A 21,205-nucleotide genomic window follows, 5' to 3' on the forward strand; every position below is an offset into this window, starting at 1 on the left:
TTTATTATAGATTTATGATTAATGTCACTACGATATATTAACAAATACGTCTTACGTAAATTTAAATGATTGATTAACGAGGTACGTCACCATAAAATATTAAAAATGTCGTATATTATGTAAATATAGTAATATGTTAATAACCAATACAGTTATAAATACTTGAAACACTAATAATATTATTATAGTTTACGTTAGATCTGTGGATAGTGCGACGTATTGCGTTCACGTTCGCGGACTATAATCAAATGAAGGCAGATTTTCGCGGTTAAGTTGATTTTACCTAATGACGTCTTGAGAGGGAAAAACATTTTTTTAAAGTTGGCAGTTCTGAATAATTTATTGCTTACGTAGTTCAATTTAAATCCGCAAAGCGGCGCTGATTTGAGATGGTTGTAATAAATAATTTCTACACAAGATGGAGACATGGCGATTTAAATTGTAATGATTATTATTAGCTTTCATATTATTGTATTGCGTTCTTTTGGTGTTAGACTTTTTTTAATCGGTTTAACAGTTTGGAAAATGTTTTAAGAAACAAAAAAGATGTGTAAATATCCCAAAGATAATAAAAAAAACTATAGAGATGAACCTAAATGCATTCAATTAAAGCAAACATAGGTTATTACAACGTTTTTCTTAGCTCGTATTTTTATTTGTCCGGTACAAATCTTGCAATCGATTTTTAACTAACTTCCCGACTAGCTAGACATTTGAAACTTTTAGAATATATCAGAACACGATGCCAATGCATTTTTTAAATACTTTTAGCCATCTTTAAGTAGAATTGAATTCATTTTCAGTTAATTCTGTTGTGTATGAAAAGTTATTTCGACACCATTATTGGGTTCTAGCAACTAAATTATTAATATATACGTGCGTTACTATGGAACTCAATATGACATGTTAAAATGACATTTCAGTATTATTTCTATCAAATACATTTTTTTTGATCGTTTAAGGTTACAGTCAAGTCAAGTTTATTGATTCAACAGAAAATTTAAAAAACGTTGTATATAAAAAGTTCTTTTATATTGTAATTATTTTAACTAAGTACTTAGTCAACGCGTTAACACGTTTCTATTATTTTTCTTGATTCTAAATAACACGTAAGTATATCACTCGGATCAATAAAAATCCGTATTCAAAGCAGTTATAATAACTGCGTCTTACTTGACTCCAAATGCAACCGATTAGACTCAAGTATAAAGTAGGTATTTAATACTTTTAATTAACTACTCAATGACATTATGACACCTCGTGGTAAGTTTTCAAAATTGCTGCATCTCAATTTTAGATATTATGTAATTGTGGCACCTACTTTATCTCGCTCTAACACAGTTAACACGCCATTAGAGGCCGAGTTAAAAAACGTAATGCCTGACAATAAAGTTCACTTTCCAGGATAATTAATTGTCTGAATACGATATAGCATATTTATCACTTTTTTTTAATTGATTTGGAATTAAGTGATATCTCAGAATCGCTTTCGCATTGCAGTTAATTATTTGAAAAGAACTTTTCACTTTTACTATAATTCCAAATTCTCTAAATTAGTCAATTGTATACATGGTTCTATTTAATATGCAAAAACTACTTTAATTTACAGGATAATATATTATGATTGTATATAATTAAATGTGACACTTCACGTAAGAAAATAATGAACTTGTTACCAATACACCCCTCGACCATGTCCGATCCTAATAAGATCATATAGGCCTCCACATAGTGGAGGTTTGTATTAACAGATTTTTTTTTTAAGAGAAATGGATGTTCAACCTATTAGTTCCATACCCTGACTCAAACACAAATTGAAAAACAATGTGTATTTTGTCCAATGACATTAATATGGACGAAGCAACTGGAAAAAAAATGACACTCACTTTTTTGTCGGGTCTGCCGAATGGCATTATCTGTTCTAAAGCCATTACAATAAAGGTGATATTGCTATAAATTCCCGATGCTTTTTATCGGGTCTGCCGAATGGTTAGGTTCGAACGAGTTCACTCAAATGAACATTGACACTAGAAACACTGTTCTAACGCCATTTCAATAAAGGTGATATTGCTATAAATTCCCGATGCGTGATATCGCATAATGGAAATTGCGTGACGTCTACCTGTACATGTGTGAATGTCGCTATGCGCGAATTTACTTGCTAGCTACTGTATTGTCCTACTGTCCCCATTGATTTTGTCAGATCCTGGATTTGAACCTGGGACCCACGACGCTAAAGGCCGACACTTAAACCGCGCGGCCATTGTGGGTAAGTATATATTAGTACACAAGTCAATTATGGTGAAATTGTAACATTTTGTGAATTAATTAATCCAGAACTTGCACCTTGCTGATTACAATTTCCAAATAAATTAAAGTCATTTTGTGTCTATGCTTCCAATAACAAGACGTCATTTATTTTACCCTGGAAACGAAATTTTTGAATTTCTGTCAATTTTTTCATTGTCGGCATAATTCTCCTCAAAAATAAATAATCCACGTCTTAACACCAGTATTCGGCATCTCGACTATCAGTCAAACGTTTTTCAATCAACTTTTTTTTCTCTCTATCTCCAACATAATATTATTTTCCCTTAGGTTTGGGGGGTATGTTTTCTTTTACATGTTGACGAAGTTGTCGCAATTTGAGATGATGGCGAGCTTATAGAGGCAACTACTTCTGTATAGTAAGTAGTCCGTGCAGGATTTTTTCATTACTGACGAATCTCATTAGATTGAAATATTGGCACGACGATTCCCAATCATTTGCTTAAGCTTCAATTAAATTGAGCATCTTTACTAGCTGTTTGTTGGCGAATTTATAATCTGCCTGTAAAGTCGCCCAGTGTAATCATCGAACATGTTAGCTTGTTAGATGATTACACTGGGTGACTTTACAGGCAGATTATAAATTCGTCAACAAACAGCTAGTAAAGAAGCTCAATGTAATTGACGCTTTATACTCGAGATGTTGAATTGCGATATTGGCAGTGACGTCCCATGGGGGTAGGCAGATTGAGCAGCGCTTGGGGGCGGCAGTTACTCGAAGGGCGGCAAATCGAGGAAAATCATTTGGAATATACTATAGAAATAGCTATTTAAACTTAGTAATAACAAAAATATCTTTCCATTAAAAATTCAGCTCATTGGTTTTATTGGGTTTGCGATATCTAGCTTATTTCCGTTGCTCTTCGACGTCCTTGGTGACCAGAAACGACACGTGCAGATTTACGAATAATTAGTCTGATATTTTGTTAGTAATGTATCCATACAATACATTTCTTAGGTATTGGACTCATGAAAGGATGATAAAAATAATGTATAAAAAGTAAGGTGGCATTTTGGCGCTGCCTAGGGGCAGCATTTTATCTAGGGACGTCACTGGATATTGGTGCTTCCAAAGTTTCTTTAGAGAATTTCCTGTAATAAAAATAACAAATACTTACAAAATTTATTGTAGATACCTGGCTATTGGACTCTCTTTTAGAGCAATGACTTTCAGTTTTCGTATGGCGAAAACAACAGTTGCAGATATTATATTTATGTAACTTGTTCATCCATATAGTAAGAATTAGTTGGCGTACATAATTCGTCGGTGTTTTGTAAAAAGGGCGAATCAACCATTTTGGCGAAATCGAGGTTTTAATGAAAAAACAATATAATATACCATATACCTCAATAGCTTTGTTGTGTAAAAACGGCGAATTTGTAACTCCACAGGAAAGTACTTAAAAACGATATTCCTAAGGGCGAATATTATCCAATTAGTATTACAAATAAAAGGCAAATGTGACATACCTATATATTATATTATAAAGCCTATTATAAAGACAGTGTTCTTTCTTAGCTTTATTACAAACTTGTTAGACATTTTATAATCATAAAAAGCTACCTACCTAATTATTAAATAAACGTCAAAAGTTAAAAATCCTCGTCCTGTAAAATAGCATTTTGGTTATTTCGTCCTTTTTACAAAACACCAGCGAATGTGACATCCATCGCAAGAGGACTTAAAATGGTAGCGAGTGACCAACGCACGTTGGTAGTTTCCAAACTGCATCGTGGCCATTGATAGCAAGCACTGCAAAATAAAATGTTCTGCCAATTCAGGGTCTTCTATGCAAAAAATAGGTAGGTTTGAGGATCTCGTAGCTGTAAAACAAATCAACTTGGCATTCAAAAACAAAAGATGTCGACTGTTACGTCACAATAATAATATGAACAAATTAGAAAATTCACAGCTTTTTATTATTAAATTTTTCTTTGAATGGTAATCAAGGTAAAACCTCATTTACAGAATATAAATTAGAATTTGATTTACACAAATTGGTTACCATGAATCCTCTACTCAATTACAACACAATTACATTTCTCAACTGCATCAAAGTGGTTCTCATTCCTAATATTATTTGTGCAGTACATACTGCATACAATTTTACAACATATTTCAGACTCAATCGTTGCTGCGTAGGTACTAATAATATGTAAATAGATATGTAACTAGTAAAAATAAGCCCCAATTTTACATTTACAAAATACTATATAAGTTTTGTTTATATTTTAAATACTCAGTAGGTAACAGGAATTTATCACAATGCAATAGGAGTAATCCATATAATGTAATAAACTTGAATAACATAATAACAAGGAATTTTTTCATTGTCTTCGTTCGATCGTTTGATTATACAACATATTCACTTCTTTTTTCCTTTCTTCGCTTTACGCTTGGGTTTTTTTATCGCGGGTCCAGTTCCTGACGTGCCAGCTCCACCTTTTCCTTTTTTACTTCTCTTCTTTTTTCCACCCCTCTTTGCCTCAATGATTTTTTTCCCCACCTTTTCCATCACTTGATTGTCCTCGGCTCTGGCGTCTGATGGAGCCTCATTTCCCACATTTACCTGCTTTTTTACACTGCGAAGCTCACGTTTCGCTATTGTTTCTGACATAATTATATTTTATTTTGTTTGTAATTAATGCTCGTTTTATATTATAAATGACAATTGTTCATTTCTCTCCAGCTTACTCATAGCTTACTGTTTCGTAATCAATTGTTTTTTCAATCCACAAACAATATATATTTTTAAAAATAGAATCCACTAGAATTATTTAAATGATGACAAAATTTAGGTTGGTAGGTAGGTAAATTAATAAAATTAAATAAATTATCACAACAGACTAGTGGCAAAAGGTGGAGGTAGGCTGTTAAGATATTACATAAATAGTGTAAGTACACTAAATTTTGTCAGTCTTACCAACACATTTGTTGTAAATGAAATTGCAGAATAGTGTTTGTTAGTTTTTAAAATCGCAAGCTATCGCTAGTTTTAATATAATAACAACATGTCGAATAGTAAAGCATATATATATTAAAATAATGCCGTAGAATATAAATTGTAATATGAGTACACTAAACTTTTAAAGATGGAGAGTAATTTTTAAAATAAAAATGTTACCTGAAATTTGATTTAAGCGAAATTTAAAATTCACCTGTGCTCTGTCGTTAGCTAGCGTTCGGCGCCAACAAAATAGTGATAGTCGGTGGATTATAGCATCGTGGGTCCTAGGTTCGAATCGTGAGTCCTACAAGTACACATATTGTTTTTCAATTATTTGTGTATAAGTCAAAGTATGGACCTAATAGGTTGAGCAAGTGGCTGACTTCCATTTCTCGTTTAAACATAATCTGACAATACAAACCTCCACTTTATGGAGGCCCATAATATGATCGTATTAGAAAAAAAATTATATGTAAGTACCTATGTAAGGTTTTCTCAAATTCAGGATATAATTTTCTTCCCTATATCACATTTATGATTACCATATTTTGTCATTATTATCTATGAAGATTTTGTCAAAAAATCAGTATAAAATAGATGAATAAGATATTATTAAAAAAAATGTAGTGTTATAAATTTGATTTAATATAATTTCAAGAATTTTATTGTTTATCAGCTAATAAAAATGAATCTATTCAATGCAAGGTTAAACTATATCGGAAACACTTATTTTTAGAAATCCAATAGAAAAGTCATAAATTGTTTTTTAAAAATATGCTGTCATAACATAACCTTAATTTTTCAAAGATTTATCGCTTTTTGTTATCATTCGATTGTTTAGTAAGTAAGAAACTGCCCCTAATACATTTCCAACCATAAAAAAAAGATATTAATGCCTTATTCCTGCGTACCTACTAGAAGAAATCGCATTTGCGCATTTTTAAGGATTATTTCACTATAGTAGGCTAGTTCTGTATAAACTTCATGTGAGTCACTATCTTCTGTCAGAATATTCTGATATTAATGCTATCGACTAAGGCAGGGGTCGGCAAACCGCGGCTCGCGAGCCACATGCGGCTCTTTGCCAAATTCCCAATTCACAATTTTTACAAAAACTTTTGCAAAATTCACAATTTGTATTTTTTATCATTGATTTGTACACTTATTATATTATTTATAATGACATTATCGCGAGACTAATTTTTCCTCCACGATGGTTGATGCAAAAATGTGTGATTGTTGTTGTTTTAAATCCGCCCATTGTAAAAGTCGACAAATTAAATTTTTCATCATTTGATATTGCATATAATAAGCAAAGAGTTATGGAGCTCCAAATTTGTAGGTCTTGCCACCAAAATTGAGGATTTGAAGAGAGAAAAATGCAATTTAATTTCACAACATGAGTGGAGCGCTCTAAAAGATATACATACGATAGATACTACGATTTTTAATACATGGAATAGCTTTCCTAACTCATATTCGAGTCTACATAATAGGTATGTAAACAATCATTTTCAAACATGTACAATATAAATAGCATTTAGAGAAGCCAAATAACCGATGAGAATTTTGAGTCGTGCCTGAAATTAAAAACATACAGAAACTCTCCAAAAATATGTAAGGAAGGTCATTGTTCACATTAGTTTTAAGGAATGCGTGAAAATTGTATGTAATTCATATTCTGTAAAAAATGTATTTATAATTTCTTCTTCGCTTAATAAATAAACAAAATGCAATTAATTCATTTAAATAAATCATATTTATAAAAATATACGTATGGCTCTCGAAACAATTTTTAACCGTTGTGCCACTCATATTTGGCTCTTTTGGTCCATAAGTTTGCCGATCCCTGGACTAAGGGAACCTCATTGATGGAAATTAAATACGTTTTTTACTACTATTCTTATTTATGTAATTTTTTGCGACCAAGGTTTTGCCTTTCGGGATCTTTCTGGAGTGTTAATTCAAATTCAAATTCAGATTTTAGTTATTATACCTACTTACAAATTATTAATTTAAGAATATTAATAAAACAGTAATATATAAAAAAAAAAGAAATAGATCAGCATTAAACAGTAGAGAAGTGTAAATACACCAAAATATTAATTAGATACAAGGAAGTACACCGAATGAGCTAAGCAGAGCCTATTTTAATAATTTATAAAACGATGCCCACCTATACTCATCCTCACGCAGGTGGAATATGCTAATATACGAAGTGATTTGGTTGAACAGAGTTATTGCCATCCCAATTGCCATTACCAATGACAGATTCCTTGGGAGAACAAACAACGGATACCCTCGATTGCTAAGACACACACTCAACAAAATAGTAAATGCACGTTGATAATTGCATTTATATTTAGTGAGTTTACATAGTTCATGAAGGTACATATTTATGTTAGATTTTTTATTATATGACCTACTTAGCTCAGAAAGTCAACTTATTTTTTCCATGAGACGGAACGATAATCTATGAGAAAGCCAAGAAATACTACTGTCTGTCACCTAATGGGGATCCTCTGCTTTGAAGACGGTGGCCAAGATCGGTCGTCGCATGACTGATCAAACAGGTGTTACCTGACATCTAAAGAGATAATGCAGTTGCTGTTTTAGTTACTCTTCAGGTACCTATCCAGGGGACTAGATGAGGTATTTTATATACTTGGGAAAACTTAGTATTATAATAATTGTTAGTTTATTGGTTTATATAATATTTGTATTTATATGGTTAAATTTTACACCTTTTGTTACTTAATTTATTTTACTCTTTTATTGGTATTATTATTGTTTGCCTATTTATTATTTTTTTAAAGTTATATGCGCCTTGTATGTGGTCGCAGCCCATCACCTATTCTGTGTCAATACTATTTCCTCGATTCAAGCTTATCAGGCACCATCAGCGAGGGGTGCAAGACTAGTCAACGCACTCCCAAAAGACATGGACATTTTCAATGATGTACTGCATGTACTGTGCATTTTATTTATTTCACTGTATAAAATTGTTTACAGACCTACAAACTTATCTGAAGAATGGGAAGGGGGAGCCACTGTCGAAAACTACCCAATCAAGATTCGTAACTGGACAAAATCTGACATTCAAATGAAATTTAAAAAATGGCGTCCTATGGTAAGTTGTAGTTCCATTTTTGGCCATTCTACAGATAACTTTGTATGTCTGTAAGTATGTATGTTTTTTTTTCTTCTTCTCTCTTGTTAGAGCAATATTTGTTATAATGGAAATGTCACGTTGTCGTCCTGAAGTTTCATTTGTTATGTACTTACACAATGTTTTGTTTTCTTAAATAAATAAATAATTATCTATTGTCTGTTTTCAATTATACTGTCAATAAGTGAATCTAATTGCATATTACAAATAATTATAAGATAAAAAGAACTTTTTATATACGTTTTTAAATTTTCTGTTGAATCATATAAACGTAACTTGACTAGCTTAAACGATCGAAAAAAAATGTATTTGATAGAAATAATACTGAAATGTCATTTTGACACTCATATTGATTTCCATAGTATATATTAATAGTTTCCTAGCAACCAATTATAGTGGATTGGATTAAGGATTTCTTCCGAAATAACTTTTCATACAAAACAGAATTAACTGAAAATGAATTTAATTCTACTTAAAGATGGCTAAAAGTATTAAAAGAATGCATTGGTATCGTATTCTGATATATTCTAAGATTGCAAGATTTGTACCGGACAAATAAGAATAAGACCAAATAAAAACGCTGTAAAAAGGAAGTAAACGTTGTAGAATAAAAAAAAATCTAGGAATATGAAGAAATGAATAATCTGGAATAAAAATTATTTACCAATGGTTTTTTAGAAACATGGTTTATTATATTTAATACAAATATACCCACATTAAAATATACAAAAAAATATAAGTAAGTATACTATATTAACAAAACATAAAAACTGTAATATCTGGGATAAGTATTATGTAGGTACAAATTACCAATACCACTGGTTGCCATATTCCCATGTTTCCCTTGAAGTTAGCAGTGCAGACATATTATAATATCTTATGTAAATTTAAAAAATAGATAGGTACTTTGGAACTTATTATTATAAATTATTGATGATGATGGATTAATTGATGGTTTGTGTTGCTTGAAGAGTAGATAGGTGGTGGATGAATGTCGTCATGGAGTGTTGCCCATTAGTGCTCACAGATTCTTCATGTTGGGGCGAGCCTCAGCCTGTTATGGGCTTCCAGTGGCAGAATTGGAAGCATGGAAATTAATAGAATCTACTGATCACTTGCATTTCAATGTTTTTTAATTATTAATTAATACGTGTGGTATATAAAACCAATAAAAAGATTTAAAAAAATGATTCAAAGATAAATTTCGTTTAAGAGTATATAGAGACATCTAGCGGTAAAACATAGAAGAAACGACTGAGCAGTATGTTATAAAAAATAATATTATGTCCGTCAGTCGATAGTCGGCTTTTACTTTTCAATGCTAGATGTCTCTATAAGTTTTATAGCATAATATTGTTATTTACATGGATTTTTAACATCTACCTAATTATTGTTTTTAATGTAAGTCTATGTATTTTATAATAAATATAGATTTATGGAATAAAAAAGGTAAGTTTACAACTTGATATCGATGTTTGATATTGTCATAAATTGATGCTATTAGTTTCAAAGTCGGTAACCTCAATTTTTACCTTTATTGAAAAATTTTGGGTTTTGATTTTTAAGTAGGTACGGAAAATGCATTTTGAAAATAGCCGATAAACTGGATTATTTGTTAGTTTAGGTTAGGTTAGGTTTGGTTAGGTTAACCTAACAAATAATCCATTTTATCGGCTATTTTCAAAATGCGTTTTCCGCTGTATTCCGTATAACCGAACAGTACCGGTACTTTTCCGCCATCATTATGTATATTCATACAAATATCAAATCCACCTGCGTTACTTATTGTAATAGAATCTGATTGCAAAGTCGTTGACATTCATCAGCCGCCATTTTTTATATGTAACAACTAACTTTAATCATGATTTTTTGATAATTTTAATGACGTGGAGGCACCTACGTATTGATAAATTTAAATAAAAATGTAAATTATCAGAAAATTGTATTAATTTGCATGTTTCGTATTATGCCGCTAGATGCCTCTAGTAGGATTACCGCAGCCATGCAGTTCCTCTCAAGTTAAAGTATATTATTTAATAATACATACTAGATAATATATAATGTTCTAACAGAATTACCTAAGATTCTGGCCATCAAATTGAAAAATTACTGATTTCTAAGTTTTCTTATTTACAAATTATAGATTCAATGCTGCCAATACCAATAATATGATTTTTCTATAGATAACAACTCAGCCATAGTGACTAAAGAAGTTTTAGAGTTGTGTTACTATTACTCACTCTATATGAATAATTAAATCTCTTTGGTTAAAACAGACATTTTGGTACACTAGAAGAAGCAATACCGAACACCATTGATTTGGCTACACACCACACTTTGAGAAACGCTATTCTATGTGCAATAAAGTATTTTATTAGCAAAGTCATTGACGTCAATTTAATCGATTTTCAGTTGTCGGAAGCTTCCTTCCATACCAAAGAGATCATCGTAGGTCTTTGGTTTTCCTGGTCTTCGAGATTCGTCCGCCTTCACAGTTTCCTGTTCCTTGAACCACTCTGCATAAGTCTTGAGTTTCTTTATCCAAGCCTCTGTAAGTGTTAAAAACAACATTTTAGTAGGCTTAGATGTACCTATATTTTAGGAGCCAGACAATGAAATCTCAAACAATAGAAGTTCACATATTATTATTATTTGTAAATTAGTTATCTATAGCAGTGCTGCCCAAACTTTTTCATATCGCGGCCCCCGAAATCAGAAAATAAAAATCGAAGGCTCCCTCCCCAAAAAATTTAGTATTTAGTACCTAACCAACAGTACTTTATTTACCATTGATTATTATTATAGGTAGATTTTTATTAAAATCAGTAGAACATTTCATTTTCTTGCTTGTGAAGCAAAAATTAAAAAAAAAAATTAACTTTATAATGTACCTATTACAGCTACAGCCTACAAACACAATTTAATAAGAGGAAATTATTTATGTCAGATCTTAACAGTCTACAACAGTGGTTCTCATGTGCGGCCCTGGTGGCCACCAGCGCTTTACAGAATAATGTATTTATAAAATTATGATATTGGTTGAATACACATGACTTCTCTTAAATTTCTCGCCGCGCTCAAATAATATGTTTTTGTGATGAGATCGTGTGTGTAATAGTTCGTTTCTGAGAATAAAGTCAATTCAAAGAATTGGCAATAATTCCTTTATTAATATTGTCGATTTTTCCTACTACTGTATACTGTGAAAGATTATTCAGTGCAATGCACTTCATAAAAAAAAATATCGAAGCCAGAGTTGACAGGTGTAAGCTTAGACGTAGCTATGCGGCTCGCATTGGAAAAAAGGGTATTTTCCATTTGCAGGATTTTTAAATAAATAGATAGTTAGGTATGTACTAAAATCTTTAAATGTATTTTATTAAATGGACTTATCTATAAATAAGTTGATCCGATTTTTTATTAAATAAAATTTAGCTTTATTTTTTTTCAATCACAACAAAAGTGAAATTTGGTGCGGCCACCAGACGTTTCCATATAACTATCAATGTCAATTGTGCGGCCACAGTTAAATTTCACGCGTGAGAATCACTGGTCTACATCCATCCCTCGCCACTGGTATCTGTATTTTAGTAAAAAAAAACACACATTATGTAACAAAACCATACCGTGTATGTCATCCAATGATTCCGCATTGCCTCCATATTCAATGGGTAGTAATTCTTGTGGCACGTATTTGTATAGAGAATCCATGTTACTGTGAAAGAAAATCTGAAATAATAAAATTCAAAGAAATACTTATTATTAGTGGCACGAACAGTATAATGGTAAGATTAGAAATTGCAATACCGGTATTTCAAAACCGGTATTCCAGTATTTATCAATACCGAAATACCGGTTTTAAAAATCCAAAATACCGGAATTTTCGGTATTAAGAAAACACACTCGTCCACGTTTTTGAAAATGAACTATAAGTTATGTGCTGCTAAAATGCAAATATATTGAGTTTGGACTCACGTGAAAAAATAATAAAACAAATTTCATCAAATATATTTTATATAGGTAAGTAATTTTATTAACGCGATGAATTATCATAATATTATTTCGAAATATAAAACATCCGTGACAAAAATGTTCAAATATTCTATAATAATAATTATTGATGACTGTACCTACAGGCGTTGAATTTAAGAAGCTTTTCCTGCAGCCGGACTTATTTGCACTTGATGAATTTTGAGAGCTTTAGTTAAAATTATCAATACATTCAAATTATTTGTAAAAAATTACTAGTTCTACAATAATGATCAATACATATTTTTAAATGTTAACATAATAAATGTAGTTATAGATTTTTGCTATAAAATAATATGTTAAAAAGATTTTCATCGCTATATTTATTGATAAGCACCTACTTCTGTTTTTTTTAATGTTTAAGAAATACCGGTATTCAATAAGAAATACCGAAAAACCGGTATTGACATTTTCATTCGGTATTGCAATCCCTAGATAAGATAATAACTGTGTGGCAGGTTGGGGAATAATGAATATCTTACTTAGTGCACCACACTAGATAAAGATACACTAGATAAAAATCCTTTTATTGGTTGACAGGAACGTCATCTTTATACTCTGAAGACAGAGGGCCGACCATTTGTTTGATGTGATGTCATTTTTGTCTTTATGAATATCGTGAGTCAATATTTCAATATAATAATGGAATAAATTTTTAATATTATTTTATAAATAAACCTACCCTATTCCTCATTTTTTCTTTGAGCAAAGGCTTCATCCATACAAACACCTTTTCTACAATTGGAATAACGTTTATCACGTGAATCTCTTTTATTTTCACTGGGTACGTATCCTGAAACATAGATAATATATTATTTATTAAGTTAGAATTAAAATGGTTTGTATCAAATTGGATTTAATGGTATTATTGAAGATTATTATGAAAGAGAAGATGAAGAAAATGTGACCATATACATAGTAATATTTATTTAAATAAGTAACCTTATACGTTATTCAGCAGAGTTTAGGAATACCTCTGAATTAACATTTAAAATACATTGTAAGCATTATGTCAATAAGTGAATCCAATCCCGAGACAAAATTTTGATCCCAGATTACGGGATTACAATTTGACGAACCCGGGATTGGCGTTTTTTTCGATAGTTAATATTATTTTATTTATTTAAACAAATAGCATTGATAAAATAGGTCAAAAAATGTCTTGTATAATTTATACTATTTAAGACATTTTGTATGTCAGTTAATATTGTGTACGTTCAATCTTGGAAATACACGGGTTGGAGTAAATAATATTGTAATACCGTTCGCGTGCCAGAACGTCAGCGGCGTCTAGCTGGCTAAATGAACGAATTAATTTTTTTTCTGATGTTCTTACGATTGCGTATGATAACAAAAATGGTTACTTATTATACGTGAGCAACCGGCGATTCCCCTTGTGCAGGTACATATAGTTCATTAATATAATTTTGTACATATACTTATTGATTGTGATTGATAATAAAACCAATCCCGAAGGTTTATAAAAAAATGTTCAGATCCCGGGATTGGATTCCCTAGTGTCGACAAAGTTTTGTAATACTTGCCATTCAAGAAATATTGTCCAAATACTAGGAACAATATTGTAATAAATATACGGTGGGTGCATTTAATCAATGAATCACTGATAAATTAACCATTCAAAATTTATATTATTCAATTTACATTTTAGGTAAAACTTGATACATGGCAACTATTCATGCACTTACATCAGGTTTGTTCGAGCATGTCAAACGAAACTAGTCCAAACCCTTCAAACTGAATCAACCTGGTTCGTCAGACGAGAATTAGTTTGACTGATATTTTGCGGAAACGCGATGTTCGACAACTAAATTAGTGTTGCAATATTCAAATGTCAACTTGTAATGAAACTCCAACCTGATATAGCTCGTTGTATACAAGAACAAATTTATTTATTTGTCTTCATTCAATTCAATTCACTTAGACAAGCTAATATAATGATAGGTTGGAATTATGGGATAGTTAGGACAAAAGCGGTTTCTTGTTTGCATACAATTACGTATACATAATTTGTATCAATTACCAAGTTATAGGTAACCTATCTAATTCAATGAATCTCTAACCGTAAATGTCTAAAATAATAATAATCTATACATGCATATGAATATTATAATTTGCATAGGTAACATGTAATAAATTATACGTCGAGAAAATTACAAATAATATGTAATATTCGTACAAAAAAAATTAATATCGTTTTTAGATTAGATTCTGTCTTGATAACCATCACTTTGACAGAAGCGTCGGAAGAAAGTGGCTTGTCTTTTGCAAGTCAAACTATTTCTGACCGTCAGAACTGGTCAGAATCCCACGGGAACAGATACAGTAATGTCAAATCTCAAACCGTATCTGGTTTAGTTACTGCGCATACGCCATTCATCAGAAATCACTTGTCAAACCATCACAAACGTTTGCTGGAACATATTTTTCGAGAAATGCTATAATACTATAAAGTGATAAAAAAAAAATAAGAAAATATCCATCGTACCTCTATGCAAATAAGAAACTTTTTAATGACAGCAGGTGTCAGCAAGCTTGTGTGCACAGTAAGCAGTTGACTTGCGTCAATAACATATATGTCTCCAGCTACTCCGCACAACTCTTCGGCCAGGCGTATGTCTCCTATCATGAGTCCAACCTTTATCAGTGCTGCTATATTTGGGGTGATGTTATCGTCCCTTTTGGCACCTGCAATTATCTTGAGTTTTAATAGATCGATGTGTCAAAATGAGTATAAATAGTCAGATAATGATTAAAAAATTAGAATTACACATAAGGCTTACAACATGGCCCCCACAAGGAGGTGGGCTGACAGGATATAGCCTGGTGACCCGGGCTCAGGGGAGGGCCCGGCGTGGCGGATTGACCAGATAGGTGATATAAACACACATCACACATTTGCTTTAATATTAAATAGGTCACCTATTTAAAACAAGTGGTTGTGCGATGCAATTTTAAAATAATATGTTGATATTCGACAATTCTCCACTCCACTCCACAATTCAAGCAGAATACCCTTAACATTACCTCGTAACACTATTTGGAAAATACTACTTAAGAGCGTCACACTGGCTTTAACCTTAGTGCTCGCTTCAGGATGTGGTAGCCATGACTTACAATGTACGCTCACAGAAAGAGACGTCCATAGCATTCCTCAGTTTTGACGCGATATCGTCATCGGAGGTGTCATTTCCCACAATGGTTGTCTTTAATTATCTCGGAAAGTAAACAGATGAAATGCTTACCTCTAATCATGCAGATTCGTCTACCTGTAGCAGTAAGACCAGGTAATGGTGGGCATTGACTGAAAAACGAAAATAAAACATATAATAAGCTCTATGAATAATTCACAAAATTTAAGAATGTTACATTCGTTATACGATATATATACGCCCGGAATTCAATGGATGCAAACTTTGTTTTCAAAAATATGTTTTTTTAATTTAAAAATACTTAAATTTAAACTATAAATTATTTAGAGAAAGCCTTAACCATTTTAATTCTTATTTCACTAACCGGGTTATTATGAAAGTCGTTTTTAAATTAACCCGCATGACCTCGTTGTACCACTTCATTAGTACCATATTATTGTACTGCAGCTGGAGTGAAATAAAGAGAAGATGTAAATCTCAGCGCTTTAAACTGAGACGTAGCCCCCTCTTACCGTTACAGTGGGAGACTAATTTTGATAGCGATCTCTTTATTACGAAAATGTTAACAATAATAAGTGGCAAGGGTGGATGTAGGTTGTTAAGATCCGATATAAATAGTACACACTAAACTCGTATCAGGAAATTTGTACGTAAACAGTTCACCGCAGGACACTTATTCGTGCTCTGCGGTACGTGAAACATGAGTTCGTGTAACATTTAATCAAATGACGAGTTCTTCGTTGAATATTTCACCGTGGAGTATATTTGTACGTATGCTACAATATGTGGCAAATTTTATGAGATGTCTTTATTAGGTTAGGTTAGGTTAGGTTTAATCTAATTGGAACAGTACTATTTGCAAACTATCGCCGCATTTTGTAAGATACGTACAAATATTCAACGGTTCCATGGTGAAATGTTCAACGAAGAACTCGTCACTTGATAAAATGTTATACGAACTCACGTTTCACGTACTGCGGCTTACGAATAAGTGTCCCACGATGAACTGCATACGTACAACTTACATGTAACCCACTAAACTATATCAGTCATACATAATTTTAGTATTGTTTTTATTGAACTAAGAATACAATTTGCTGATGGTGATGGTTAGTTTTTAAAGTCCAATTAAACCCTGCCTAAATCAAACCATAACAGATTAATTAATAAAATATGCTATGGGCGATCCGACAAAAATAGTGCACAGTTTTTCAGTCATACTTATTTCGTTTTGACGAATTAAGAATAAGTACATAATATTATGGATGGTATCGGTTAGTTTTTCAAAATTCATTAAAACCTGCCTAAACCAAACCATAAACGATAAAAAATATTCTTCTATCTATATAATATCTTAAATTATGCATCGGTTAATGGCATAATTTTGGATATTTTATACATAAACGAATATTTTTGACTATTATCTACTATGGCTTGGATTAGAAAAGGTTTAATTGAATTTTAAAAACTAACAAACACTATCTATACATTGTAGTCTCAGTTCAACGTAAAGAAATACGTTTGACTGACAAAGTTTACTGTACACTATTTATTTTGGATCTTAATTGCATTCCTCCACCCTTCGCCACCGGACATAATATGTCAAACTTCGTATTTGACAGTAATTGTGGCAGTTCGAATGATTATGAATTAATTAAAAAATAACGTCAAAAATAGTAAGGAATAATATTCTTATATTAATATGTCATTGACAACTTACTTACTCTGGTAATTTGGAAAGATAAAGAAAACTAAACTTACAAAACTTTAAGAGTCTCCTGAACTTCAGGTCTGTCTAGGCTTCTATTACTGAAAAATTCTGGAGCAGCATTCCTCATCGTGAAGTACATGTCTAGCTTCTTCTTGCATATCTCTAGAGAGAAGTCAGATCCACGAAGAAACGTCATCAATCTCCCATCATCTGTGGTGAGTGAAATAGTAAATAATTAATACTGTGACAAAGTTTCTGAGTGCGAAAATATTCATTTGCCAAATATTCAACTAATAAAACGAAATAAAAACTACCCACAATATTTATTTACTTATAACATACAGATTTCGACAGGGAAGAAACTGACAGAAAAACCCTCATCAGACCCATATTAACCTATGGGTCGGAATGCTGGGCTTTATCAAAAGAAAATGAGAGGAAGCTGGATATCTTTGAAAGAAAGATATTAAGAAGAGTCTTTGGAGCTGTATGTGAGGAGGATGGCACGTGGCGAGGAAGGTACAAACATGAATTATATACGTTGTATGAAGATCCCCCTGTAGTCTCACACGTGAAAGTGGGGCGACTTCGTTGGGCAGGCCATGTCTCAAAAATGGAAGACACCCAACCACCAAAGAGGGTTCTCTTCAACAGACCAGAAGGGAAAAGAAGGGTTTATAGAAAGAGACACAGCATCACTGAGACTAAGGTGGTGGAGGGAGCTTGCGGAAGACAGAGGGGAGTGGAGATGTTTCCTGGAGGCGGCCAAGACCCACATTGGGTTGTAGTGCCGATGATGATGATGATTTCGACAGGATGGAAGTGATATTAACAGATTTATTATGAGGATTAAAATTGTTTTATATAATATTATCTAAGCATGTCTTCATATTCATATAATATTATTATCTAAGTAATGCGATTGTTCGATCGCAGGATGGATTCTGGTCGATCGCACCATTGAATCACCACGCAGGATTTGAGTCATGGAAATACAAGAAGCGTGTAAATTGAATTACAATATAATATTATGATTTAAGTACTCTTTATCTTTTTGTATTTTTAAAATGACAGTAGTGTAGTGAAACAGTAATATAAGTGAAACAATCTTCACCCACCCATGCTTTAAGAAAATCAAGTAAATATATTCTGACTTCACAGGGAATCAAGCTTGGAGTCCCCGGATGAAAATATCTGGGCTGGAATACGAGAACAGCCTAATTTGGAAGTAGATTTCAAATTAACTGTGAGGAAGCTCACGTGGCCTCGTCAGTAATTAATTAGTATTCACTCACAGTTTTCCGCATGAGTGAGAGAAAGAATAGATGTGAACGCCCGCGATTCAAACTGAGGCGTATTTTTCTCTTATCGTTACGCAGTAGGCTCTTTGCGCAGTAATATACTAATATAACAATAAATGCTATGGGTTCCCAAACGAAGATCAAGACTTTTAAAAAAGATTTTAGTGCCTCACCTCCTCCTTCCGAACCGAAACTGCACGGGACTGATGTGGAAACCATGCACCTTGGTACTTGAAGAAAGAGTTTAGAAAATAAGAAAAAAGCTCTGCTAACAATTTAATCCCGATATAAGCCGATCACATTGTTCGATGCGAAGGGTCTAGAGCTCTCCATAGAGTTTATGAAGAAACCCTGGGCTACTCCTGGAGGAGATGGGCGGATAACGTCAAGAGAGATGTGGAGAGACTGAGTGTAACCAACTGGAGAGAGACATCTTGCGATAGAGATTCCTGGAAGACGGTTGTGAAGTCGGCCATGGATCTGAATGGTCTGTAGCGCCAGAATAATAATTAAGTAACATTAATTAATATAAACGAAATAATATCCAACCGAAAATATACAGGTTACGGCATTGCATTCGTAGTTAAGCAATAACTAGCACTACCATCGGAGCTCGCCATTTAGTGCTACGGCTTGACTATAAACGGCCTTGTGAACCATAGTATAATTTTCATTACACTGTTACAAATTTGATATAGTCAACAGTAGTTATTTTTCCACAATGCAGAATTATTTATATCAAATTCACAAGTATTATGGTTTGAGATATTTTTTCAATGCTATATTAAGGGCTCACATGCTCAGCGTAGGTCAAAATGGAGCTTTTATTGTATTTTCAGAGCATGACCCTGGACATTCCTTAAACGTTGTAGATAATCTATTTACTTATATAATTTTGAAGCCTTATTATCCTTTATATTTATTTTAAACATTTGATGACTGCATAAAGTATTTTTATAATATAAATAGTATTCTTTTAAACCTCTCGCTCTAATGTTTTAGAATATAGTCATATTTCAGTACATCCGATAAAAATCGATAAAAAATATTATATTTTATGATCTTTGTGATCCCAAATTTGACAAGAATTAGGCATTTGATTATTCAAAAAAGGGCAAAATTTACACATTTGAAGATAATTCAAAAGATACTGATTATGAGCTATGTCTTTGACCATTCAAATGTGATAAACATGCTACTAATAATGATTGCTTTATTAACTAATTATTGACCTAATAATAGGGTAGTATATTTTTGAAATACGCCATTTCTATTGGCATTTCCCAGTGGTTAAGCTACAACATACGGCCGTAGCCATAAATTGACAAACGATAAATGAAGTAGGGAGTAATACCATGTTATCGCTCGTGTTTGAACATGTACCGTTTAAAAAAATCGGTTTATAAAAATACTTTATATACTCATCAAATGTTTAAAATAAATATAAAGGATAATAAGCTTTCAAAATAATGTAAATAGATTATCTTTAATGTTGAAAGAATGTCCAGGGTTATGGTCTTAAAATACCATAAAAGCTCCATTTTAACCTACGCTGAGCATGTGGGCCGTTAAGGAGAAACACGAAAATTCTCAAATAGGTACTAATATAAGTAATTATTTCTGAGTTCCCTGAACCAAACCAAAGGCGTTAATTATGTCCATATTATTTTTAATTTAAAAACAATTCATTCAATGTTGCTAGTGCAATGATTTATCTGCATGAAAGTTAAGGAAAATCTTTGAATAGACAATATACATTGAATGATGATAGTGATATTTACCCCAGGTATCAGGAAGGTGTGGTTCCTGCTTCAGCCATTTCTTGATATGCTGGAGGTCGCTGTCTCTAGTGTCAACATTTTCGTTCAGCTCTTTTCTGATCAGCGACTCCATTTCTTGGGATGGTCGGACGAGAGTCATCTTGGTTTGTTTTAGTAACTATAAAAATAGAAAAAAATAGTGTTACTTTTTGTATTGTTTTACTTTTTTAATCGTTGTGTAGCTGATTTCACCATAATCATGTCAGCCAACTTAAAACATCATCTCGCAGGGTGAAATTTGGTTTTACGGGCATCTGTCTTACTGGGAATTTCCGATTATATTTGCGATTATGTTGCACGTTTAATTAAATAAAATAAATTTTAAATAAGGGATAAATTATTAATTACAAAAGGCATATATTATGTAAGTCAGTAATCAGTGAATACCTAAGTAAGGTACTATCGATAAAAATAGTAATATTCATACCCCCCCCCCATCTTACATAAGTACGATGACTGAAAGGCCGTCTAAGGTACGTTGGATTGACGAAATATTAAGGTTCTAAATCATTGCAATGAATAATAAAGAAGGTTTACTGCAGTGTATTTAAACATACTGATGATAATACAATTCGTCACCTCAATACTACAACTATCTAGATAACTTGATTTACATTGTTTTTGAGTTAGCTATTGAATATTATATATTTCCTTCTCTACAAAATGATAAAACTAGGTACCTAAGTCAGAAGTTAATGGGAACTGTATTAATAATTTTGTGTTAAATAA

The 21,205-nt window shown here is 32.2% G+C and overlaps 1 protein-coding gene and 1 long non-coding RNA gene across 2 annotated transcripts; one reads left to right on the top strand and one right to left on the bottom strand.

Moving 5' to 3' along the window:
• Nucleotides 1–417: 417 nt before the first annotated feature.
• On the top strand, nt 418–8,448 carry LOC147069663 (uncharacterized). Its single transcript, XR_015071173.1, has 3 exons — nt 418–550; nt 2,204–2,269; nt 8,289–8,448. It is a non-coding gene; the product is annotated as an uncharacterized LOC147069663 (long non-coding RNA).
• Nucleotides 8,449–9,095: 647 nt separating this feature from the next.
• On the bottom strand, nt 9,096–20,590 carry LOC147069664 (alpha-tocopherol transfer protein-like). The gene is made up of 7 exons (XM_085950463.1): nt 20,438–20,590; nt 17,406–17,565; nt 15,738–15,796; nt 14,981–15,180; nt 13,157–13,267; nt 12,072–12,174; nt 9,096–10,994 (listed from the first exon to the last, which is right to left on the bottom strand). The coding sequence occupies exons 1-7, from the start codon at nt 20,574–20,576 to the stop codon at nt 10,843–10,845; spliced, it is 924 nt and encodes a 307-aa protein (XP_085806589.1). The 5' UTR covers nt 20,577–20,590; the 3' UTR covers nt 9,096–10,842.
• Nucleotides 20,591–21,205: the final 615 nt, after the last annotated feature.

This window comes from Rhyacophila brunnea, unplaced genomic scaffold (assembly GCF_057557595.1).
Source record: "Rhyacophila brunnea isolate RB1 unplaced genomic scaffold, BYU_Rbru_1.0 scaffold_23, whole genome shotgun sequence".
Classification (NCBI taxonomy): Eukaryota; Metazoa; Arthropoda; class Insecta; order Trichoptera; family Rhyacophilidae; genus Rhyacophila; species Rhyacophila brunnea.

Bases quoted from the DNA above. Each gene is read 5' to 3' on its own strand.
- LOC147069664 (XM_085950463.1), bottom strand. From the start codon at position 20,576: ATGACTCTCGTCCGACCATCCCAAGAAATGGAGTCGCTGATCAGAAAA. The intron at 13,268-14,980 runs GTACGATGGATA...TCTATGTTTCAG, and splicing joins AGTTTCTTATTTGCATAGAG to GATACGTACCCAGTGAAAAT. The intron at 12,175-13,156 runs GTAGGTTTATTT...TTATTATTTCAG, and splicing joins AAGAAAAAATGAGGAATAGG to ATTTTCTTTCACAGTAACAT.